This window comes from Spermophilus citellus, assembly GCF_964194105.1.
Source record: "Spermophilus citellus genome assembly, chromosome: 6".
NCBI classification, from domain to species: Eukaryota; Metazoa; Chordata; class Mammalia; order Rodentia; family Sciuridae; genus Spermophilus; species Spermophilus citellus.
Window position 1 is genome coordinate 24,032,489 of NC_138187.1, and position 25,106 is coordinate 24,057,594.

Here is a 25,106-nt window from a genome sequence, read left to right on the forward strand (position 1 = left end):
CCTAACTAGGAAAGAGGAGCTTGGGTGGACATCCAGCACTCTCTGCCACACCCCCTTCTTCCCCAGGGAGCAGGAAGATGGATTCCTGCAGACCCAAGCCCCCATTGGCTTTTCTACAATAGCCATTAATGGTATTGACTGAGCTCTCTGGATTGCGCACTCTTATGGCTCTGCCAAGAAGAATGTCCCAAGGCCACCAGCTCCTTTGTTACAGTCACTAATGGCTGAGAGCAAGAGAGCGGCAGCCCTACCCCTGGACTGATGGATGGCCACCCCCTGGCCCTAGCACACAGAGTCGGCCAGGGCTGCCTGAATGGATTGCTGGAGACGAGGCCCGGGGAGCACTTTCCTTTAATTAGTAGAGGACCTGGCTTCAGGACAGGTTTAGATTGATGGAGTGACAGTGCAGGTAGGGTTCTCACAGTGCCCTCGCTGTGCACAGTGTCCCCTGTCACTGAGATCCTGCTCCAGCTCGATGCTCTGCTATGGTTGAGGGAGCATCGTGGACCCCTCATGGTTCCCTGGAGCCCCCAGTTCATTAGGGTTCCCTTGATCTTTACCCAATGTCCTCTTTCCCCTCCCAGGGTCCCTTCCCAGGAACCCTCCCATTTGGCATGGCACTTTAGGTTCCTCTGGGCTAGGAGGTGACATTGTCTCAGACTGCTCTTATTTCTAATGACCTTGAAATCTCCCAGGGAGCACAGTATGCTCCTGTACTGTACACAGTCCCATGTCTTTATCATGAGAGGACTGAGGTCTCTTTGGAGAAAGATCACAGAGGCAAAGTGCCATTTCCATCATGTCACCTTGAGGTAGATACTGTCAACCTGACTTAGGATGGTCGAGGTTGACCTTGACCACCTGTAACATAGGGTTTGCATGTTTCTCCACAATAGGATTATCTCCCCACCTTTCCATATTCTTTGGAAAGAAATCAGTAGGCACAGCTCATATGTGAGAAGGGGGAGCTGTGTGCCTTCCTTTGGGGGACATGTCTATGTCGTTTATTTGGAATTCTTCCATAGGTGAGATTCATTTCTTCTCATGGAGACATTTTAGAACTATTGAGTGTGTGAGTCAGCCTTCTGTTACTGTCACATGATACCTTAGGTCATCAACTGAAAAAAAAGAAATATTTGAGTCAAGTGACTTAGAGGTTCCAGTCCATGGCCGGCTGGCCCTGTTGCTTTGGGGACTTTGAGGAAGCAGCACACCTTGGAGGGAGCACATGGGGAGGAAGGTGTCACCTGGGGTCATGCAGCTGGAAATACGCGAAGGTCAGTATCCCCTCGGGGCTCCCCACACGGCCTTCCATCCACCAGGCCTACCTCCTGAGGCCCCACCACCTCCTTGGGGCCGTGCTGGGATCAGACCTTCAATGCCTGGGCCCGGGGGACGTTCAGGCCTTAACCACAGCCTCAAGAATCGTCCTTGCTAACTGCTCACCCAAGGCATGCCGTGGCATCTCCTGGGGCGAGCACACTTGCCATCTGGCATCACGGCCTCCAGAAATGCGGGATGCACAGAATCCTGTCCTTCCTGTGCTGACAAAGGCACGCTGTGACTTTGGCCATGATGAAGTATTAAGATATGCTTTTTAACACTTCTGTGCTTTATTTTTCTCTGTGTTTCAGGCTGCTGACCCAGATCAGAGTAACTGAAATAGAGCCCATCTCATCATGTTCTTGATGGCTGCTAAGGTGTAGCTCCTGGGGACGCTTTTTGGACCATGATGCAGGAAGTAAATTTATCCCAGTTCTGCCTTCTGTCTGTGAAATTCTGCATATTGATAAGCGAAGGGAGAGAAGGGCAGTTGCTCACGGCAACCCTGGGCTGAGTTCGCATCCCTCTGCCAGGCAGGTGTAATGGGTAACTTGAGCAGCAACTTGTTGGATGAAGAGATGCCGGGGATTAAGGAGAGATGGGTGGGTCAGTGAGGGTGTGTCCAGGAATGATTGGCATGTGGGATAGCCAACTGAAGTGGAGGCCCTTCCTAAGCATGGGCAGCACCAACCAATAGGATGGTGGCTCCGATGGAATGAGAATTGGAAGAACAAGGACGCAGCAGCAGGCGCAGCTCCATTCTTCCTGAAGGCTTCTTGATTGCTGCTACGAGCCTCTGAGGACATCTGCCTCTCGCTTCTTCATTTTCCAGAGTGGATTCTCCAGGAGCCTTTGGTCAGGGACTAGGGCAGCACTGTTGACCCCTCTTGTTCTGGGGCCTCAGCCTCTTGGACTGTGCAGCTAAGGGTTCTCCCAGCTCTCCAGCCTGCAGATAGCCACTGTGGACTGTCCAGCTCTGGTCGTGTAGGCCAACCTGATGATCCCTCTAATTGTAGTTATACCTCCTGTTGATTCTGTTCCCAGAGAGCCCTGCCTCACACAGCAGGGTCAGTGAGAGTCTTTTCCTTCTGCTCTGTGTCTCATCTCTACCATCAAAACATTCTCTAATGGACCTCTTAATTACTTTGTTATTTACCAAAGTTCCTCTTCCCACCTTGTGGGCATCAGGGTATTTTCTAGCCCACTTAGGACTCTTGGGACAATTTCAGGTAGGACAGCTGCTTGTTGTGAGCTCTCCCAGCAGAGCTGCCCTTAGTGTCCCTGGTGGGTGGGTTTCAGACCCCCTCAGATGACAGTCTTTGGATGCGGAAGTCCTTTATGTGACAACGGCATGGTGCTTGGGTGTGACTGAGGCCCACCTTCCCACCCACTTGCCATCCTCCCTAGGTGGCCAGACACCTCCTACAACGTGGTTGCTGTGCACACAGTAGTTACGCTGGTTATTTAGGGAATTATGACAAGAAAACCGTCTTTGCATGTTCGGTACAGATGTGGTTTTTAAAGATGTGTTTTGGCTCAACAGCTGGCTGGAGCCGTGGGTGTGGACTGGTCATGGCAGCAGGCTGCAGCAGGGTGGCCACAGCTGTGCTCACGTGACTGTCATTTCTTTGGGAAGAGGTTCTCCAAGGCCTGCGGATGTGCTAAGAGTCAAGAGTCAGCGAGCGTCTGCTCCTCTGGCAGGCAGGGGCCTGTGCAGGGAGCTGGGCACATTTCCAGGGCCCCTCTTCCTATCCAATCTAAAGTCTTCATACCTCAAGCCTCAGGAAGGAAAGGGTGGTGTAGCCTAGTGGTTGTGGACGAGGGACGCTGGATGAGACAGTCTGGGTCCTGAAACCCACACCTGCCACGGCACATGGCACAACGTCAGGGCAAGTTCTTCATCTCTCTGAGTTTCACTGTCCTCATCCTGTAAATGAAGACAGTTAGCCTCTGCCTGGAAGGTGGCTGGAGGATGGAAAGAGAGGGTGCCATGAGCACCTGGTCAGCTAACAGAGGGGCTGCTCTCTCCTGGTGCCCCCCAGGCTTGGTCCCTCCAGGAAGTCCCACCAGGCAGCAGGACTGGGTGGCTTCTCATTAGAACCTCACTGTCCAGCAAAGAGAGTGGCCCCAGGTCTCCAGCGACCAGGGATGCCATTCCTCCTTTCGAGGAATTCTGGGAGCATCTCTAGACATTGGGGCAACATCTCTAGATACTAGTTGGGGCAATTTTGCCGCAGGTGGGAGCTGGGCTTCTGGGGCAGAGGCGAGCTGGGCTGGGCCAGCGGTCAGTTCTTGTGGTTTCAGCACTAGAACCAGAGTTTTCCTCTGGCTTCCACACCCCTGGGGTCACTCTTCAGAGCACGAAAGAGCAAGGGGATCCACATCGAGAGGCCTCTGAGGCTCCAAGAAGCTATGCAGGTAAAAACCCTTTAGTTCCAACTTTTCATTTTCTGAGAGAGAAATAGATTTGTTCATACGAGCAAATGTACACACTAACTCAAGCATCACAAATTGTGAGTTAGACAGGTGGTGGCTCATGTTGGCACAGAGAAACCCAGAGATTTGAACTTTGGTAGTGGGAACTTGGTTTGGTGTCTCCGGCTAGCACTGGAAGTTTTATACTTCTGTGTGTGTGTGTGTGTGTGTGTGTGTGTGTGTGTGTTTGTGTGTGCATGTGCGCGCGCAGTGCTGGGGTTGAACCCAGGGCCTCCTGCTAGCCAAGCACTCTACTTTTAAAAAATATGTATCTCCATCCCTTTTTTAAAAAATATGAGACCAGGTCTCTCCAAGTTGCCCAGCCTGGCCTCAAACTTGCCATCCTCCTGCCTCAGCCTCCCGAGTAGCTGGGATGACAGGCATGTCCACAATACCCAACTCTTTGCATGGCTTTAAGTGCAAATATTCTAAGGAATAATTTAAAAGCTGTTTGTTGTTGGTGTTACTGCATGGCTGGATTAGAAGTGTCTTACAACTAAGCTGTGTGTTTTAGTCAGCTTTTCATTGCTGTGACCAAAAGACCTGTCAATGACAACTAGAGGAGGAGGAGTGTATTTTGACTCGCGGTTTCAGAGGTTTGGTCCATAGATGGCTGTCTTCACAGTTCTGGGTCCCAGGCGAGCAGAGCATCATGGCCAGAGGGCTGGCACAGGAGGGATGCTTTCAGCTCATGACGGCCAGGAGCAGGGAGAGAGCTCTGTTCATGCTCATGAGGACAAACTACAGCCTCCACAGGGACACTCACAACACCTGCCTCCCCCAGCCCGCCCTGCCTGCCCACTGCTTCGAGGGACACCTCCTACCCAAGCCATAACCCACTGGCTGTGCTGAAGGCCCCGGAGAAACCTCCATCTCCCAAGTTCATGCCGATGCTCTTTGTCTATAGCAAGGTTCCCAGAATCCTCCATTCCCTGCCTGCCTTTCCCTGTGCCGGCAGAGAGGCCAGATCCCCCTGACCAGGGAGAGGGGGTATGTAGCCACCAGCGAGCAGCGCACCAGGAGAACCTCTGAGCATCAGGACGTTGAGGAGGTTCCTCAGGAACTCCCAGGGCACTCCACAGGCTCCCGCCTCCCACCAGCGAAACCTTACTACCCACCGAAAACTAAGTGAAAAGACCCTGTGATCAATGTCACCTTCAGGTTTTGTTTTCTCCGTGTAGGTATCAAGTTGGGAATGACCTAGTGAGCAAGGGGCAGAGAAGCAGGGGTTCAAAACACCACTGTGAGTGGGATCAGGTTTCTCCTGAGATGAGGTTGTTGGGGGTCTGCTGGTCCCACCTCCTCAAGCTCCCGGCTCCTCCAGCTGGGCGTGGCCGGCCTCTGCCCTGCCTCTCAGGTCCTCCCACCTGAGGCCTCCACCTGAGAACTACCTGGACACCACTGTGAGCATCCTCGGCACTGTCTGCATGGCCAGTGGGTGTGGACTGTGCCTTTCGGACCTGTGGTTGTGATCGTGTCACATGGTGTGAAATGGTTCTGTGACAACTGTCATGGGGGAAGTGATGCAGGTGCAGGCTTCATGCAGACATTCGTCCCTCAAGGGACACTGGAGAGTCAGGACCCTGCCCACTGTCCTCACGACTGCCAAGTGCCCCGCGGTGCTGTGAGCCTCTGTGGCCTGTTGGCACAGCGCTGCCTTGGTTCCCTCTGTCCCTCCTGCACCGTGACGCTCATCTCAGAACGCGTCCCCGTCCCAGGCCCCACAGGACTGTGCTTTATCCTTAGCCACACTCTCGGCAGAGGTGGGCACTGGGCTCACAGGAATAAATCAATAGTGAGTGGACACTTCAAAACGCTGGTGTTCCAGAAAGGCGGGTGTGGCAAGGACAGTGCTGGTGTGGCTAGTGCCACGTTCACACCCCACAGATGACAGTGCCCGTCAGCAAGCCTGGAGGGCGCGGGTCCAGCTGTGAACTCTCATCCCCTTACCCCCTCTGCACGGCTCCTGTTCACCTGTAAGTTGTTTTTTATTTATTTTAAGAGTCAGCCATAGCAGAAGCTACTCCCATCCACACATCCTGGAGACGAGTCACAGCAGCCACACTCGGGTCAGCCTGAGGGTCTGTGTTTTGTTCTTTAGGACCCCACCTGGGACCTCCCTTGAGGAACACCAGATGGAAACCTCCAGCCACTTGAGCCCAGGCTTGTGGGAATGGGCGTCTGGCTTCTCCAGCCCAGGTTAGCCACTTCTCCTGCTGGCTGGCGGGGGAATTGGAGTGGCCTCTCTGGGCCATGATGGTAGCCTGGACATTGAGAGGGGGCTGACGGGCAGTTCCCCTGGGCGGGGAGCAGAAGGTGCGGCCATCATTTCCAGGGCTGCAGGGGTCCGGGCAGGGAAGAGGCCCCTGAGGTTCGGGCTTGCCTGGCTCACTGTCGGGAAGGGCTCTTTCCGCCCTCGATCAGTCTGTCTGTAGAATTATGAAGCAGAAACCGATTGGGAGGGTGGGCATCCGTTAGGGGAGGGGTTAGATGGGGCTTTGATCCTGGAGTAACGTCAGCTACTGTTTGTTACGGATGATGATGGTCACCGGCTGGGTCCAGTGGCCTCCAGGGCATCTGCTGGCCTTCTTTGCTCTTCATCTCTCTGCGCTTTGCAGTTAGCATCGGGAGCCCTTGTTAGCAGGCCACAGATCAAGGGCAGCCAGGAGCCGCGCAGGCGAGATCCATCCACCTCTCCCCTGGCTCTCGGGGGAGAGGACCCTGGAATGGGCAGCCTGCGCGTCTGGATCCCATGCCAACCCCTCTAGGGCTGCCGCGTTCCAGGCATGGGAGTGACAGTGTTTGGCATCTGCTTTCTTCTCTCAAATAAGAGCATTGAAGGGTGAAGCCGGGGCATCTAGCTGCCTGCTCCCTCCCTGCCACCCCTCCGTCCCTTTTCCAATGTGTGAAAAAGCAAACCACTAGAGAGGTGTTCAAATGTATTTGAAGAACTGAACTGAAATACACCTCTGGAGTTTGGGGTCCATCACAGATCCCCAAACGCAGGTCCAGAATACGTGCCTTATGGACGAGAAGCAGCATTGCCAAAACATTTGGGAATTTGGGATTCGAGGAGAGGAGGCAGTGGCTGGCAAGGGACCGAGGACCTGCCGCCCAACTGCCCAGCTGGAGCCCCAATCAAAAGGGAGGCTGACTCACTGGCCGTGAGTGGGCGTGGGGCACCTGAGTCCAGCCACCTGGCCTGTCCAGGCCTCCTGAGCCACCTGGCTCCCTAGTCAGGCTCCAAGGCCCTCCCAGACAGCTGTCACTCAGCCCTTCCCAGAGCAGCATTTGAAACAAAATGGGAGGAAGACAAATAGCATGTGAGTCAGGGACAACTCATGTCCTGCAAAGCCCTGAAGGGTGGCCCGCTCTGCCTGGGTGTCCTGTGAAACCCAGGCATTTTCCAAGAATGGTAGAAAAAATATCAGATGGGAAAAAAAAATGAGTGAAGCCTGAGTCAAGTGACCTAGTGGCTTCAGAAGGTGGCTCCGGCCTGGTTTCACTGTCTGGGGCTTTTCTAGTTTCTTCTTCTCACCAGAATAAGTAAAATCAGGACAAAACACGTGAGCAATGATGTGTAGACTCAGAGACACGGGCTTGGGTGGCTTGGACATTTATCAGACGTGCCATCTGTGAAGTTTTCTGCTGTGTAAACCAAGGAGGAAGGAGAAAGAAAAGCCCCAGGCCGGCGAACCAGAGGGTAGGTGGGCAGGGGCAGGAGGGCACAGCTGGGCCAGCCCCTCTGCCATGCCACCTAAGGGGGACTGGCCCGCCGCTTCTGCCCCCACCAGCATTTGGGGAAGGTGCGTATGCTTCCCGGGGGCTCCAGGCCGGGGGCTCCCTGCCTCTGCAGCTCACTGTGCAAGCCATGGGCACTATGGAGTGGGTCAGTCCTCCCCGGACCTGGGACCAGAGGCCCCCAGGGCCCACTTCTTTCTTCTCTCCCTCCCTCTCCGGCTGCATCAGCTTCTCCTCTCTGCCTGACCCTGGCACTCCCATGGCCATTGGGCCCAGGGAGGACCCCAGGGGTGGGGTGAAGAGGCTTCTGACCTGGATGCTGACCTCATGCTCTGGCCTGTCTCTGGAGGGGTTGCCATCCCTGAAAGGAGCAGATAGCAGCTTGTGCTGATGGGATGGACACTCCATGATATTGGGCCCTGGAATCAAGGACCAGCTCAGGGACCTGGTGCCCTCTAGGTGCCAGAGGGAAAGACCCCCCTGGGGGTCTGAAGCAGCACCCCCATAAACACACAGTGCTCCCCTGTGGCACTAAAAGAGAGCAGCCAGGCAGCAGTTGGGAGCCCAGGTACAGGTGCGCCCTCCCACCTTTGGCTGGCTTCTGGTCCTGGGCACGGGCGACACATCAGCCTGAAGCATTGGCCCTGTCTTCACGCCACGGTTACCCTGGACGCTGATGTTTCAGCCCACAAACTCCGTTGCTCGATGACGTTTTCCATCGATATGATGGTGCACTCCAATTCTCAAATGATCCAAAAGCAGAGTGGCAACCGGCACGTGCAGAGTGTCGGGTGACACTGAACCAGATGGGTCTTCTGGCTTCCTCCCAGAAGAGGAGCTGGGGCAGGCAGAGCGAGACCCCGCCTGACTCCCATGTGTTTCCACCCCGGGGACGTCCTGTGGGGTCTCCTGTTCCCACAAGCATCCCACAGGCAGGTGCTGCTGCTGCAGGCCCCGTGGAGAGCTGGGCACTGCTGGGAGCAGCAGGAGGGTGGGTCCGCAGGCCAGGCCGGGGCAGCAGGAGCTCTGCCCCTGGCAGCCTCCACTCTCCCCTGCACACTGATCTCCTAACCCAGGCTCAACCAGGGTGAGTGAGCTGGGGTCAAGGGTCACACCCCCTGCAGCTTTGGGGCAAAGGAGGGAGTGCCTGGGGCAGACGGCTCTGTCTTAGCCTAACTGGCAAGAAGCCACCCACTGCTGCTTGGAGGCCCTCCCGAGCTGGGCTCTGCAGCAATGAAGAAGCCCCGGAGGCCACTGGGAAGCACGACTGTGTTTATTTCACAGGTGGGAGATGGGGCGGGGAGATCGCCAACGGGATGTCACCAGAGGAGACGCTGGGAACCCCACGCAGGGCAACGGGGCAGCTACAGGGTTTGGTTCTGGGCAGGGTTGGCCAAGGACGGCCATGGCAGAGGGTAAGCGGCAGAGGGGCACCACAGCAGGCCAGGCTAAGTCTCGTCCTCCACCAGAACGTGGGGCCGACCCCCAGCTCCTCAGCAGCTCGTCCCATCGGGGAAGTCGAGCAGTCAAGGCCCCGCGCTGCCTCTGCTCTGCCACACACTCACACTCAGACACACGCACCTGGCCACTCGCTCCGTGCACGCACGCGTCCATATATTAACTCTGATTTACAAGTGCACCCTAACCAGAGGGCAATTGGAAAGAAGCAACACTCCCCACTCCCAGGAGGACACGGCTGTTCCCTGCCCAGGGGCCAGCACGGCCTGCAGTGCAGCGAGCAGAACAGTTCTTCTGGGCTTCCTGTGCGGGCTCCAGGCTGGCTTCCGCGGCCCTCCCGCTGCAGGGAGGCCCTGGCTGCTCCACGGGCCAGGACTGTGGCCCCAGCCTGGCTCCCACCTGTGGGGCCCTCCAGCAGGACACAGGCCGGACAGCTGGTCCATGAGCGTTCATAGGAACCTGGCGCCAGAGCTGTAGCCCCAAAGCCACCCTGATGGGAAGTTTCGGGGACAGCACCTGCCTTGGGGCGTGAAGGGGCATCTGAGCAGAAGCAACCTCAGTGGAAATGGGGTCCGGAGGCTCCTGCCCCCTTGAGGGCGGGTCTCCAATGTGGCTGAGGCTCCACCCCCCCCCCCCCATTTCACTGAGGGTGAGGTTGAAATTCAGAAGCTGCTGCGGTGGCAAAGGATGAGAAGAGGAGGGGACCCTGCCAGGCCCAGATGCTGACCCTGGGGTGGGAGATGGTGCAGAGGTATGGACAGTCTCGTCCCTCGGTCCCAGGCCACCTCTGGGGATGCAGAGGAGAGCTCCTGGTTTCCCAGAGAAGCATCGGGGGCTTTTCCAGGGTGTAGGAACCTTAGGGTGGCTGAACGCCACAGGGGACATGGAGTTTTCCTCTGGGGTCCCCGGCTGTCCTGCAGGAGCCTGGGCCCCACCCAGCACCTGTTGGCTCCTGTTGTCTCTCTCCACCACGTGGGCTGGGCCTGAGGACGGACTGGCCCTGTCCTGGGCTGGGCACCCGGTGGCCCAGCTCCTCTGGCTACTTGATGGAGTTCTTGATCGTCCACCTCTGTCCTGTGCAGCTGCGGAGGATGAGGTCAATGCCGGCCAGGCCCCGGTTCTCCACCTCCAGGCAGCGCCCTGTACCTTTGTTCATGATGGCTCCGTTCTGGGGGCAGAGGGAGTAAGAAGGAAGGGGGGGAAAGTGGAAGGGAGGGAGGGGGAGAGGGAGGGAGGGAGGGGGAGGGAGAGAGGGAGAGGGGATGGAGGGAGGGAGGGAGAGAGAGTGAGAGGAAAAGAGAGGGAGGAAGAGGGAGGGAGAGAGAGAAAGAGGGAGAAAAAAGGAGGGGGGAGGGCAAAGGAGGGAGAGAGGGAGAGGAGGGTAAGGAGGGAGAGGGAGAGAGGGAGGGACTCTTAACCTCCACAGCTCTGGGCAGGCACACCCCATGGGGAAAACATTCCACCAATATCCCTCACACAGCAGAGGGGTCACGGGCACGTCCCCGCAGACCTTAAGGTCAGAACATAAGTGAGCTCCCCAAGCTCCTGTGGCTGGACATGAGATGAGCATCGGGGTAGCTGAATTGGGAGGAGGAACCTCCTGGAGTATTTGAGGTCTGACTTCCCAGACTTACTTGGCCGTCGTACTGGGCAGGTCCAGGGGTCCTTCCCACACTCCCCTCTCTGGGTCCATCAGAATCCCCAACCTCGCATGGCGTGGGAACCAGGCAGGCTGCTGCCCACAGAAGCCCCCCTGACTCCTCCTGGGACATGTCCTGTGTCCACAAGCCTGGCCAGGGGTGGGAAACCTGGCTCTGGGATGCACTTTGCTGGGGACCTGGGGACCTGGACTTCTCTCTGTGGCCTGCAGCCTCTGCACTGCCCTGACCATGGTCCTGTTGGTGGAGCCCTCACCTGGATGAAGTTCCAGCGCTTATAGAGGCTGGTCTTGACCTTGTCGCAGTCCAGGAGCTGGGGCAGCCGGCTCTTGGAGTTGTCCACCAGGCAGCGGGTGTCAGGGAGCAGCGTGGTGGTCCCCAGGGCCCCCAGGTGCAGGAAGCCTTCCTTGGTGTAGCGTGCAAGCTGCAGAGAGAGCAGGGGTGAGGGTGGCTTGAGGCCAGAGGGCAACCGTGGCTCTGCAGTGCAGCCCACCTCTGCCTCTGTCCACCCTGTTGTCCTCGCCACCATCTCAGTTGTGACAAGCACCCTATGCACCCGACTTGCAGGACAGCCCCATCCAGGAAGCCCTCAGCTTGCTGGGCCTGGGGACAGCTCTCCCAGAGTCACATTCTAATGTGCTTTCTAAGTCCTCAATGTTGCAGGACCAGCTTTCTGTCCAGCCCACAGGGGAGTGGGAATATGAGGAGGAACCAGGGATGTGATTTCTGAAGCTTGGCCCTGCTTCCAGCTGCTGAGTCACCTTGAACAAGACATTCAGCCTTTCTGAGTCCCCATGTCCTCCTCTTTGTAAATTGAGATTCATGAATTCTACCCTGCTGGGAAGGGACCAGAGAGCCAATTCAGTGAAGAAGACACGGATATTAGAATCCATAGGCAGGCATTGGAAGAAGTAAAAAGTGAAAACACAAGTGAGATACCACATTTTAAAAAAGATTATTCACATTTTGGCAAGTGTTAGCCTAATTTAGGAACTGTCCCCTCTCTTAGTAGGGCTAGAGGGAGGGTAATTCCTACAACATTTCAACAGGGTGATTTCTAAATATGTACTTTTTGCTTTTAAAACATTTACCACCTTTGATTCAAAAAATCCACTTTTAGAAATCTATTCCAAGAAAATAATCAGAATTGGGAACAAAAGTTTATGTTTGACACTAAACAGGGGCCTGCTAAACGGCAGCACGATCCTGGGGGTTGCTTTGTGCAAGTTGGTTGCAGAAGTGGCCCTCTTTCTTCTGTCCCCCTTGCCAACACAGCTGTACAGCACCTTCTATCAGGAAGTGGGTCCTCTCTTCCCGTGACACACCTTGGCCTATGGAGTGCAACAGAAGCAAGGGTGTGGCCTTTAGCTGTGCTTGCTCCAGGGCCCTTCTCCTGCCCTGGGTGTAGCCCTGGCTGGCTTGCTGCTGGCCCACCCGAGAGCCAACGTGGAGGAGGCCCCTGGACAGGCAGCCCTCAGTCAGCGTGCCAGCTGAGGAGAGGGGGTATATGACTGGACCAGGCCCACATAAGCTAAGCCCAGTCCAGATCCCAGAACCATCAGCCGACCTGTGGACACAGAGGCCACTATTGTTACGTAGCACTTGCTGACCAACCCAGAGACAGTATGCCTGGCACCCCTGACCATGACAGGGCCCGTAGGCTGAGGCTTCCCCTGCCCTGCCTTTCCTGTCCATGGAACTTTTTAAAAATGCATTCACCCATTTGAGGGGCAGGGACTAACTCTAATTAATTTCATTTCTTGCCAGAAGCAAATCACAGAGCAAGTGCTGAAAGCATGTTCACAGAAGAGTAGGTTGTCCGTGTGGTGAGGATCATCATTGAAAAACTGGAGCCTCCTGGAGACAGCATATGGTTGGCTCTTGTTTTTCAATCCAATATGCCAGTCTGTGTCTTTTGATTGATGACTGTAGGCCATTTACATTCCATGTTATTACTGAGAGATGATTTTTATTCCCTGTCATTTTGATTTATTTCTGGTTTTTAATTTGAATCAGTTTCTCCTTTGATTGACTAGTCTTCTAGTGCAGTTCTTCCCTTTGCTGTTTTCACTTTTATTTTGCAGTTCTTCTTCATGAAATATTTTATTGAGTATGTTTTGTAGTGCAGGCTTTCTAGTTGTGAATTCTTTTAATTTTTGCTTATCATGGGATGTTTTTATTTCAATATTCAATTCTGAAGCTTGATTTTGCTGGCTATAGTATTTTTGGCTGGTCATAAGCAAAAGTAGGCCCAACTCTCCATCCTGTCAGCTTAGGAATTGAATTCTTCAACAAACCTCCTAAGGCACAAGAAGTAAAATCAAGAATCAATAAATGGAATGGTATCAAACTAAAAAGCTCCTTCAAGCAAAGGAAACAATCAAGAATGTGAAGAGAGAGCCTACAGAATGGGAGAGAATCTTTGCCACCTGAACTTCAGATAGAGCACTAATCTGCAGGATATATAAAGCACTCAAAAACTTAACGCCAAAAAAACCCCAAGTAACTCAGTCAATAAATGGGCTAAGGAACTGAATAGACACCTCACAGAAGAAGAAATATGAATTGTCAACACATATGTGAAAAAATGTTCATCATCTCTAGCAATTAGAGAAATGCAACTTAACACTGAGATTTCATCTCACTCCTTCAGAATGGTGATCATCAAGAATACAAGCAACAACAAATATTAGCAAGGATGTGGGGGGAAAGGTTCACCCATACACTGCTGGTGGGACTGCAAATTGGTGCAACCACTATGGAGGAAGTATGGAGATTCCTCCGAAAACTAGGAATAGAACCACCATTTAACCCAGTTATTCCACTTCTTGGTTTATACCCAAAGGACTTAAAATTATCAGACTAGAGTGATGTAGTCACATCATGTTTACAGCAGCTCAATTCACAATAGCTAAGCTATGGAGCCAACCAAGGTAGCCCTTCAACTGATGAATGAATAAGAAAATGTGGGGTATATGCACATAAAGAATGAAGCTATGGCATTTGCCGGTAAACTGATGGAACTGGAGACTATCATGCTAAGTGAAATAAGCCAATCCCCAAACACCAAAGGCCGAATGTTCTCTCTGATATGCGGATGCTAACCCACCAATAAGCAGGTAGGGAAGAATAGAAGTTCATGCGATTAGACAAAGGGGAATGCAGGGGAGGGAGGGGGATGGGAATAGGAAGGACAGAAGAGTGGACTGGAGCCATCTTTCCTTTCCTCGCATGAATACACGACCCGTGTTACTCCACAGCATGGGAAGTTCTACTCCATGTATGCATGATATGTCAAAATACACTCTACTGTTGTGTATATCTAAAAAGAACAAATAAAAAAATAAGTGAAAAACCCTGAAGCCACATCCCCCCAGTTGGACCCTATGGGCATGTTTCCAGGAGTCCTCAAACCCAGCTCAGCCACGAGCTTCTGGGAGCAGAAGGACGGGGCTGTGTTCTCACTGAGAGGATGCAGCGCAGGCTGGTGACAGTGAGGACCCCCGGGGGAGGCCAGCACAGCTCTCGTCTGTGCTCTCCTAACCCCACGTGCCAGGTGGCTGGCAGACGTTGAAGGTGCACCCTGAGTCATTCCCAGCGCCACACAGGGAGTGGTGATGTGACACTCAGGACTCAGTGAGAGAAACGTTATTATTGTCCCCACTTTCTAGTCAAGGAAACTGAGGCAAGAACATATTTGGTCACCTGGCTGAGTCCTGGTCTCTCCCTGTGGCTCCCTAGAAACCCAGTGGCCCCTGGTCCAGCAGCTGAACAGCAAGAGGGAGGCCTCATCCCAGGTTGCTGGAGGACCCTTGCCTCTTCAGAGAGCCTCGGTGCTGTTGCCCAAGAGTGGCTGAGAAGGCACCTCTGCTTGGGGACATGAGTGAGCCTTCTCTGGTGGAGAAGATTCTCATCTCCTGGGGAAAGTGACTTACAAACCCTTAGCTCTGATCCCCAAAGGGAGCCTGCCTGCTCCCCTTGAACAAGTGACAGGGAGTCTATTAAGTGCCCTTGAGAGAGAAGCGGTGAATGTGTGCTCTACACCCAAATTAGTTCCAAATCAGAGTCATTGTCCAGGCAAAATGTTGAGAAAATCACAAGCCCACCCTCCCCTCCCTAAACAACGTCCCCTGAATATATCTAAATTCACCAAATGCAAAGTGATGAATGACAGCAAGCTGTCTTTACGTTCAGGGGAAAGATAGACACAGCTGCTTATTGAAATTATGAATCAATCTATTATCCAGCAGCAAATGAGCAAAGCCAGGAACATTTATTAGCCGAGTGTATCTGTGACCCAGAAGTTTAAAGAGCGGAGCTGAATGCCGCAGGGAGCTAGAGGTTCTCCTACCTGAGGTCCATTAGGGCATGAAACAGCGAGACCAGCTGCTAGGCCCTGCAGAGGCCACACACCCGCCCCAAGCCCATTTGGGCATCAGAGTGGACAGGCAGGCATGGGGGCCCTGGTGGCATTTCCTTTTGGGGGAAGACACAGAGCCCTGAGCCATCTACACTGACAGGCCAGTGCCTGGCTGCTTCCACGAGGAAGCTGGAAGAAGGACAATGCTCTGAAGAACGACGGAGGCCAAGTCAGGCCAACAGATCTCAGGTCTGCTTTTCCTCCACAAGGCAGGAGGTGGCGAGCCGGGACCCGCTGCCAACCAGACCCCACTCTGCCCCGGTGCTGGGTCAGGAGCTTTCAAGATGCCATCTGCAGACTATGGCTTCCTCTGAAGGATGTCGGCCCTGTCCTCTGCATCCCTAGCAGACCTTCCTGCCTCTGAGACTGTACCCTGCTGTTCCCTTGCCTGGTGACCCTGCTTACTGGACTTCCTCTCCAGGGCCTCAGAACTGCGCTCTTGGGTGATGCCTTTCTTCTCTTCCTTTTGCGGCCCCTGGCCCTCTCCTCTCCAGTCCTGGAGCCGCATGGATCCGTGAGCTTCAGTGTCCCTTCCAAGTCGTGCCTCATCTCTTAGTCCACTTTGTTTATCCATCTACCAGTGACGGACACTTGGGTCCTTCCACTGTAGGGCTATTGTGAATCTTGCTGCTATGGACACTCACACCTGATGTTTTATGAGCATATTTTTTCAGGTCTCTTTGTTATCTACCTAGGAATAGAACTGCTCACTGTTGGGTCATATGGTAACTTTGTTTCAAAGACTCTTTTCCAAAGCAGCGGCATGGCGCAGACTCCCATCACAATGAACCAGGGTACCAATTTCTCCACATCCTGCCAATCCTGCTGTCTGTGTTTGGGATGGCAGCTGTCCCAGTGCTTTCCTACAGTGGCTGTTATGGTTTTGACGTGCATCTCTAACGATAAATGACGCGGAGCATCTTTCCATGTGCCTATTGGCCATTTTGTATCTGCTTTGGGAAAAATGTCTGTTCAGATCTTCTGCTTGTTTTATCTTATTGACATGGGTTCTCACTAAGTTGCCCAGCCTGGCCTTGAACCCACAATTCTCCTCAACTTCCCAAGTGGCTAGGGTCACGGGTTCCTGCTATTGTGCCCATCTATCTTTGGTCCATTTTTTTAAATTCTTTATTTTTCTTTTTACTGTTGCTCTGTGAGAATTCTTTTCCTAATCTAGATGCCAGACCTTTTTCACATCTATGATTTACAAACATATCCCTCCATTGAGTGGAATGTTGTCTTCACTTTCTTGATAGCATCCTTTAAGGTACAGAAGTTCCTAATTTTGATGAAGTCCGATTTCTCTGTTTTTTTCTTTGGTTGCTTACACTTTTGATGTCAGATCTAAAAAACTATTGCCAGATCTAGGTCATGAAGACTTACCCCTCTATGTTTTTGAGACTTTTTATCCTGTTAGCTCTTGAGCTTGGGTTTTTGATCCATCAGAGGCCCTTTTCTACTGGTGTAAGGGAAGGGTCCACATGCATTCTTTTTCATGTGGCTACCTGGCTATCCCAGCACCGTTTGTTGAAAAGACTATTCTTTCCCTATTGAAGTGTCTTGCCACCTTGTCAAAAATCAATCGGCTGTAAATGTGAGGATTTATTCCTGGGCTCTCAGGGCTATCCCATTGATCTCGAGTCTCTCTTTTTGCCTGTAGTACACGGGCTTGATTATTACAGCTTTGTAGTAAGTTTTAAAACTGGGATGTGTGAATCTTCCTCCAGCTCATTCCTTTCTCAGTAGGGTTCTGGCTTCCCTTGATCTCTCCCATTTTCATATAAATCTTAGAATCGGCTTTTCCATGTCTATGGAAGAAAGGGAGTTGGAGTTCTGATCAGGATTGTGCAAGATCTGTAGGTCGGTGGCAGCGTTGCCATCGAGAGAGTCAAGCCGCTGCTCACAGAGAGCTTTGCCCTTAGGTCTCTGGTATCTTCCACGATGCTTTGAGGTTTTCGGTGCCCAAGTCTCGCACTGCTCTGGGTGGACTCCTCCCAAGCTGTTTACCTTCTTTGCTGTGTTGTGAATGCACAGTGCGCACAGGGTTAGGTGGTGGACTGGTCTACCAGGAGTCCCACGAACCCTGCTCCCAATGCCCTCTCTCTGTACCTCACAGTCATAGCCAAGCGGCTGTCTGCACAGTCACCACCTCCCTAGGTAATGGGGGCAGGGGAGGCACAGGCTCCCCCACTGGGCTCTGTTGGGAGCCACAGGGTTCCCCTCCTCTAGGCTCACGAGGGCCTGGGACTTGCCAACCCAGGTGTACACCAGCACCCCCATCTCTGCCCAGGCTCCACTCCTCATCCCCAGGTACTGTCTTCCTCTCCTGCTGCCCTCACCCCCCGCCCCTCCCAGATGCTTCTTCTGTGACCTCCATGTGTGACAGGTCTGACCTGAGCTTCCACAGAGCCGTCCTCACTGGTGGGGCTCTGCCTCCCCACCTCCCGGCTCTGTTCACACCACCAGCCTGCAGGCTCCACTCAAAGCCTCCCCTGCCCCAGCCTCACTGCCCGCTCTGCCCACTGCAGGAAGGGTGAGCTTTTGCCAGGGAGGCCACCACAGGCCCTGCTCTCCTTCTCAGGCTTAACAGATGACCGATGCTTCTCACAAACAGGCCACCCTATCCTCCCTGGGGGGAGGATCCCTGTCCTGCACCACTCCATGTCACAGGGTCCTCAATGCTGACACCCTGATGGGATCTCTTAACTCACATGATTTTGCACTTCATGTCATTTTGGCTGTTGCTGCTGTTTTTAGGACAGCTTAGGACAGCAGTAGCCAACGCACTGTTACAAGGCCTGGGGACCCGGCAAAGCAAATTCTGTGTAAATCCCTTCTGAATTGATGGGATTATTCTAAGTGGGGCTGTTGGGCCCAGGAGGAGAGATGAACGTCACAATCCACGACCCTAATGCACTAGGGAAAAAACCTCTGCATTCAAAGACAATTAGTTCTCATTTAGGGGAAAAAAGAAAGTTCTCTTTGAGCTGATCTAAGACATGCACAACTATTAACCCACATTCGACCGCCTGGAGGGAGAACTAAAATACGCAGGTAGAGCCAGATAAACAGAAGCCAGGCGGGTAATTGTGAAGGACTCCGGAACCCAGGGCTATCCAGTAGGCTGTCACAGGAACAAGACTTCAACAGAGTCACTGTTAAGGGTCTCCTCTGTCTTCACAGGATCTACCTTCACAATGGAAGACCACTCACATGCAAGGTGAGATGCAAAGACGTGGCCCTTGACTCCAACCCTCTTGGGGGGCACTCATTCGTTGATTGCTTCGCTGAAGCCCACAATAATGGCTTCTTGGGACTGCACGGACATGTGCACTTGGTCATATCAGAAGATTTTCCCCCTCACTGTCCTGTGCATGCAGGAAGCTGGGCCAGGCAGGGGAAGAGGCAGCTGGGTCATGGACAGAGCCCTCCAGGCTGGCCCAAGAGCCGAGATCTAGGCTTGGCGGAAACAGGCCTGGGAGCTGCTGCCTGCGTGGCCTTTGGCAGATCCCAAAGCCAGGTCCCAAACTGAATATAGACAAAAATTATCTCAAAATGGTCAAGCAGTGGATGCCTGAGGGTGAGGGGCAGAGAAAAGAGGGCACAAGGAGCCCTGTGAGGGGTGGGACGTTCTGTCTTGATTAGGGAGGCCCTTGCGTCTGCACATACACCTGTCAGAGCTCCTCAGATCTGGCCTTTCAGCGGAGGCACGTTAGTATCGTACTTACCTTAAACCTCCATAAAGGTGATTCGAAGACCCAGTGGGGAGCTCAGGAGGCATGCTCCAGAACCCTGTGTCTTCTGCAAGAAGACCAGCTCCTGGGGCTGGTGTGGTCCCAAGAACCTCCCCCTCAACCTCCTTTTGGCCTCCGACATAATGCTGGATTCAAACTCTTTCCAGAAGATGCACTCCTTCCTTGGAATGAACAGGGAGATGTGCTTGTGCCCTGTCTATCAAACAAAATTGGTTTTCCTGAAGCAGCAGTTCCAGGAGGTATGGCAGGGCAGTGACATGGTGGCTGGGTCACAGGGTCTGGTCCACAGAGCCTTGTGGAGAGGCTGGGGTCTCTGAGGTGAGGCTCCCCCGGACAAGGGCAGGAAGAGCTGGTAGGAAAGGGCAGATGGGAGAGGTACCCAGGCGGCCTTCCAGGGATCCAGAGGCAATTCCCTGGAGGCTCCCCATCCTTGCATAGGGCAGGTGAGCAGGCTCTCTCAGTGACTGATCATTTCCTTCTTGTCCCTGTGTGAATTGGAAGGCAGAACGGAGTCCCCGGCCGCAGGGGAGCGCTAGCCAGTACTGTCTCTTCCTCAGCATGGTCTGCATCTGCACCAGGGGCCAACTGCTCGCCGCCTTCATCTGCCAACCAAGCAACATCCCTGGCTGCACAGGTGCCCGAGAGGCAGGGTGCTCTGAGGGCAGAGGTTGAGGAAGACTCTGCCGCTCGGTGGCTGTGTGGACCTGGGTGGGCTATGCCAGCCGCGGGGACTCTGTCCTCATCTTTACAGTGGGAATGATAACAGGATCCTCTTGCAGAGCGGTTAGGGGGCCTCACAACCTCACAAGAGGAGCATGCCTGTGTCAGATGTCACTTTTTTGCATGTCACCCACCCCTGGACAACGGGAGTCGCCGTGCTTCCCCAGAACTTCCTTCCCTCTGTCAGATTCCAAGCTGGCCTCCTGTGGCCATTGCATCCTGGTCTGGCTCCTCTCCAGTTCAGACCCTCTGGGCTTCCTACTGTCCCACAGACCCTTGTCCAGGGGTTGACACCTGGTGCCTCAACAGCCCACCTGGGCAGCTGGGTACCTAGGGGCTCTCAGGCTATCTGGGAGCTGCTTGAGTTGCCCCTGACCCTGCTCCAGCTCCTCCCTTCCCCTTTGCTTTCCTGGTTTGGTCCAGACCCTGTGTCCTTGCCTGGATTCCTATGCTTTGGATCGGACTCTTGGTGTCTCTGGATCCCACCCCAAAGCCACTCCCATGCCCCATTCCTGCTTTGGGTCTTTGGCTCTCATGACCCTCACCCTGGGCTTACTGCCCCTTGTGTATCTCAAGGTGGCCATGGGTGGAGGAGGGCCCTGCCTGTTCTCTGCTTCTGGACTGCTCTCCACCAGCCCAAGCAGACCGTCCACTCCAAGTCGGCCTTGGACTGAACAGGAGTCCAGGAGGCCCTGCTCATATTCACAGGCGAGACAACGGGTGCAGATGATCTGAAGAATCACACCTGAGAGTGGCCAGGTGCCCTCATGTCTGAGTGTGCGACACTCCAGGCCTTGTTGGGTCTGTCCATCTGTGCAATGCCCTCAGGAGTGACCACGGCCCTGTAGAGGCTGCTCCTTCCCCAGTGCCCTGGTGCAGAGGTTTCTCTGTCCTCGTGGTTTGGGACTCTTCAGCGGGGACAGTTCCACTCACCTGAAGTCCTTCTCCCCGCGGCTGGGCCCACAGGCTGACACTTCTGGAACACACCCCACGACGTTCAGGGTGTGAGGGTCACCAGTGGGCGCCACGCCCTTCTCCACCAGAGACCCACCTTCCCTGCACGGGGGCCACAGGCCTAGAGAGCTTTTCTCAGCAGCCGGAAGCCTGGTTATCAGAAGGGCCAATCTGCACCGACAGGCTGGTCAATTTCCACATGGTTCCAGGAGGCCAGCACATAAATTTCTCTTAGGAAAAAAATATATAGCCTATGCTCCTGCTCCAATATCCCACAATTTGACTCCAGGGAAATATAGCGTTTGGCACAGTTTTGTTCAAATTAAGACGACAGAGCATTTACATTCTGAGCGTTGACCCTCAGTGTTTGCTGAATTCTCCAGAAGGTTCTAGGGATGCACCTGGCTCCTTTCCACTGATCCTGCCTCCCCTCAACCACCTTCCCATGTGCTCAGCTCACAGAGCCCTGCGGACTCCTGACAGCCACTCCCTGCCCCTCCCCCCCCCCCCCCCCCCCCCCCCCCCCCCGTCAGGAACCCTGCCCTGCACTCAGCCCAGTCTGGCCGCCTCCATGCTCCATGGGCAGTTCCTCCCCACCCGTGGTTTTGTTGTTCTTGTGGAAAGCACACAGGTCCTTGAAGCAGGACTGGACTCTGCTTCTCCAGGTGGCTCTGCTGGCTACTGAGTATGCGGCCACATCTGGGTGGGTCCTCAGCACACTCCAGGAGCCCATCTTCCACTGCGGTTCTGTTCCGGCCTTGGGGGCTTGTGGCCTAAAGGGTACAGCTGGGCTTCCCCGTCTCCCTCCCCAGCCTCACATGCTCCAAACAGAACTCGTCACTCCTCCATACCTGTGTCCCCATCTCAGTAAATGACTGTCCTGTGCAGCTGTCAACCCGGGGTCCAGTGTCCCCTTGTGCTTTCCCGACCTCTCAACCACCAACTCTCAGCACCAGGACCTCCTGAACGGGTGTGAAACCCTGTTGTGTTGAAATAGCTCTTGATCTACAAAAAATCGACAGCAGAGAGGACCCGCTGCCCTTTGCCAGCCTGTCCTGAGGTGGCTTCCCATAACCATAGCAGGACCACCAGAGCCAGGAGATGAGTGTCAGGGCAGCTCTGTCTGCAGAGGCAGGACTTCCCGGGAATCCCTGCCCAGGACCCAAGGTCACCCCCGCTCAGTGTTGGGGTCTCCAAGGCTGCTTCTGCTGACGGGCCCCACAGCCCTCCCTCGGCTCTTTTGAAGCTGTGGGCAGCTGCCCTGTAGGAAGTTCCTGAACGGTTTATCCGCTGCCCTCTCACTACTAGACCTGGGCCCGGGCGTGTTTCCAGGAAGAGCCAACGAGCATGGGGGCTGCGTCCCAGGCCACCCTGGGGGTTCAGGAAGTTCCCTTCTGGCAATGTTGCCCTCGGGCACTCCGGAAGCTGGTGTCTGTGTTTCTCAGCCACAAGCCACCCCTCCTCTCTGCCAAGGGACACGCTGAAGCTGAGCAAATCCCTTGTTTTTCATGCACTGACAGTATTGCCCATTGGTGGCTCTGGGCGACTTCACTGCCCTGGTGACTCTCATTTCCTCACATCCTCCTGTGTGCACCGCGTCTCTGAGACCCCCAAACCTGACACTTGGGCTCTTTTCCTCCCCTGCGCTGGGGATTAGCCCCAGGCCCTGTCGCGTGCTGGACCAGCGCTCCAACACAGAGCTAGCCCCCCACCTCAGAGCTGGCCCATGGACACTCAGGCTTCAAACACCTGAAGCTGTTTCTACCAACCCGGACATGAGTCATTTGCTCCAAGGGCTCAGCTTCTTCATTTGCAAACCAGAGCCGTAACACCTGCCTCACTGCACATCACAGCAGGTAAGTAAAACAAGCTGTTTAAAGTGCCTCGTGAAATTTAGTGGCTCAATAAAGGTGGTGACATTGGGCTCCCAAACTCAGACTTTTTTCTTACAAAGAACTACATTTGTGTAATGCTCAGTGAGGAGTGCGGGGTAAGGTGAGGTCAGGTGTGATCTGGACCCCATGGGCACAAGAAGACAAAGGCCAGCATGTCTCAGCATCCCCACAGGTGAGCTGGCTCAGGGACAGGATGCATGCGAGGTGCTATTCACTGACTGCAGTCTCACTCAGAGGCAGGGGCCACCAAAGACCACACTGGGCAGTGTGTTGATGGAGTGTGACATGACAAGGACACTGGGAGCCACACTGGGCAGTGTGTTGATGGAGTGTGACATGACAAGGAGTCTACGGTGCTCCGATGACTTTGGCTGGCCCCAGGTCCACCAGGTTGGGGCCTCGTTTCCTGTTGCTTGTGGCCAGGCCCAAACTCAGGCCCTGCAGGAGTCTCACAGACACAAACCTGGCCCCTGGGGGCAGAAGGCAGCAGCCAAGCTGAGAGAAGCCCCTGGGAGCAGGCCTGTCCCCTGGATGCCCACCCCACACCACAGGAAGGAAGCCACTAGGAGGCTGTCCGTGCCTGGTGGATGGCAGCAGAGGGGCTGTGATGTCTCCACCAACCAGAGCCACTTGGATTCACCCTTCATCCTGGTTTGCCACGATGCAAACCCTCTTGATGATCACCCAACAGATACCACCTCTCCAAAGAGAAACCAGGCTTCTGTGAACGGGGGTCCTGGGAATGAGGCTCCTGTGAGGTTTCAGGCCTGTCCCGTAGCCCCCCTGCTATGGCATGAGCACCTCCCTGCAGGGGCTTCTCCCCCTCCCACGCTTCAGAAGCAGCAACAGGATTTCCTTATTAATTCAGTGATATGCAAACAGCCTACAAATCAACATGTTTCTTTTGGGGGGAAAAAAAAGGAAAGCTGAAAGCAAAAGTCTCAGTAATGAAAAGAATTGTTTGGGGTGGAAGGATTGCAGATGGTTTAAATTTTTATTTTCCAAACTCTGTGTACCGCTGTGCCTTAGAGTCAGAAAGAAGAGAGAAAGATGAGCAGCGGGTTTCACTCACTGGGCTGGTGGAAGTGACGTCCCTGGGCAAGCAGGAGGGCTCTGCTGGCCAAGTGGGAACCCCCTCCCTTCACTGTCCCGAGCTCCTTACCCAAGCCACCCCCAGCACAACACCTGCGTCTGCAGAGCAGTCAGCTAAACTTCTAAGGAGAAACGAAACTTCTAGCTGCCATCCTCGCTGGGAAGCCATGTATGACCACAGGTCACCTTCCTGGAAAGAGCTCCTCAATCCATTCTGACAAATCAGGAACCGGCAGTGTCCCCCTACGACCATGAGTCCTCCTAGGGTGAAGTCTAAACCCCCAACCCCGCCCCATGACTTCCGGATGCCACTTAGGAATCAGCACTCCCATCCCTGTGTGGACCATGACAGCCACTCGCCAGGGGGATCAGAAGGGGGACCAGGGGTGGAGACACCAAAGGCAAAGAGCAAATGGTGGGGAAGGGGGTGCCACTGCGTCTCTGCTCAGCGTCAGGTGTCAGGGGGGAGTTGACTACGCCAGGGGGTAAAATCAGGAACCCCAGGAACGTTTGAGAGAAGATGAGTCACAGCGAAGGCAGAAAAAGCTCCTCACATCCCACCATCTGCAGCAAGGCAGAGTGAGCTTACAGGTATTGTCCCGGAGGGCGGGAGGCGTTGAGGAAGGGAGCCTCCCTGGCATGCATTTCAGATGTGCAGCGCCCATGGCCTTTTCTCCCCTCCGCTTGGCCTCCAGATTCGAATCTCACATGTGCAGCAAGGTTTCTCAGCAGGAACAGCGCCTACCCTGGGTCCCCCAGTCCCCGGTTCCCACAGGACTACAGTTTCCCAGGATCCCGAGTCCCACGGCGGGAAGGGACTAGTGGGTTGGCATCCTGTCAAGCGGGAGGCGCATGCAGGCTGCTCTTTGGGGCAAACCCGCCTTTTCCTGGGTGCTGACTCCAACAGGCTCTCAGGGCGCTGCCCCTGGACGCCCCGCACTTATAGGATGCATTTTGCTGCTAGATGTCATTCCCCTGTGTTGCCTTTCACATGCTAATGGCTCAGAGAAGCCCTGCCACCCCAGCAGGGCACGAGTGCCTTATTGGCACAATGCATCACAGTGACAAGGTGTTTGGATGATGTATCGCTTAAAAGATGAAGCCATGGGAGAATGAGCCCAAGATCAGATTAAATTTAATTATGGGATCAAAGCATTCACATCTGTCCTCCTGGTGATGAATAAACTGAGGGAAAGGATGTCAGGCCCTGGGAACAGGAGGCAGAGGAAGAGGGAGATGCACCAATGGGGCCCTCAGAGGAGAGGGCGCCACACCTGCCCCAGCCTGCTCCTGCGAAAGCCCCCGGGACGGAGCCTGCAGCCACCCTCAGAGCCTCACGGCCACGCACACCTGGGCACGTCACGCCGTAGCTCCTGGCTGTCCAAAGCCTGCTCATGAGCTCCCCAGGGCACGTGACTCAGGGCCCTTCCTGGGTCACACCTCTGTCATGGCACCAGCTCTTGGAAGCTGCCATCCCCGGCTCAGTGAGGAAGCTGTATTGGCACCTTCTGGGACGTCTTCAGTGTGCACGCGTGAGTGCAGAGGTGACTCCCGTGAACGGCTCCCTTCAGTGGGTCCTCAGCTGGCTGTGTGTAATGCACAGGGCTCAGGGGAC

The 25,106-nt window shown here is 54.5% G+C and overlaps 1 protein-coding gene across 2 annotated transcripts in view; it reads right to left on the reverse strand.

Annotated features, from left to right (window-relative positions):
* Positions 1-8,797: 8,797 nt before the first annotated feature.
* GALNT17 (polypeptide N-acetylgalactosaminyltransferase 17) overlaps positions 8,798-25,106 on the reverse strand; it is a 352,801-nt gene continuing 336,492 nt past the window's right edge. For both annotated transcript variants that reach the window (XM_081296841.1, XM_081296842.1), the window contains exons 10-11: positions 10,912-11,079; positions 8,798-10,165 (exon numbers count right to left, since the gene is read on the reverse strand). In XM_081296841.1, coding sequence (XP_081152967.1) covers positions 10,037-10,165; positions 10,912-11,079 — 297 coding nt within the window. In that variant the 3' untranslated portion in view covers positions 8,798-10,036. The remainder of the gene's footprint in view (positions 10,166-10,911; positions 11,080-25,106) is intronic.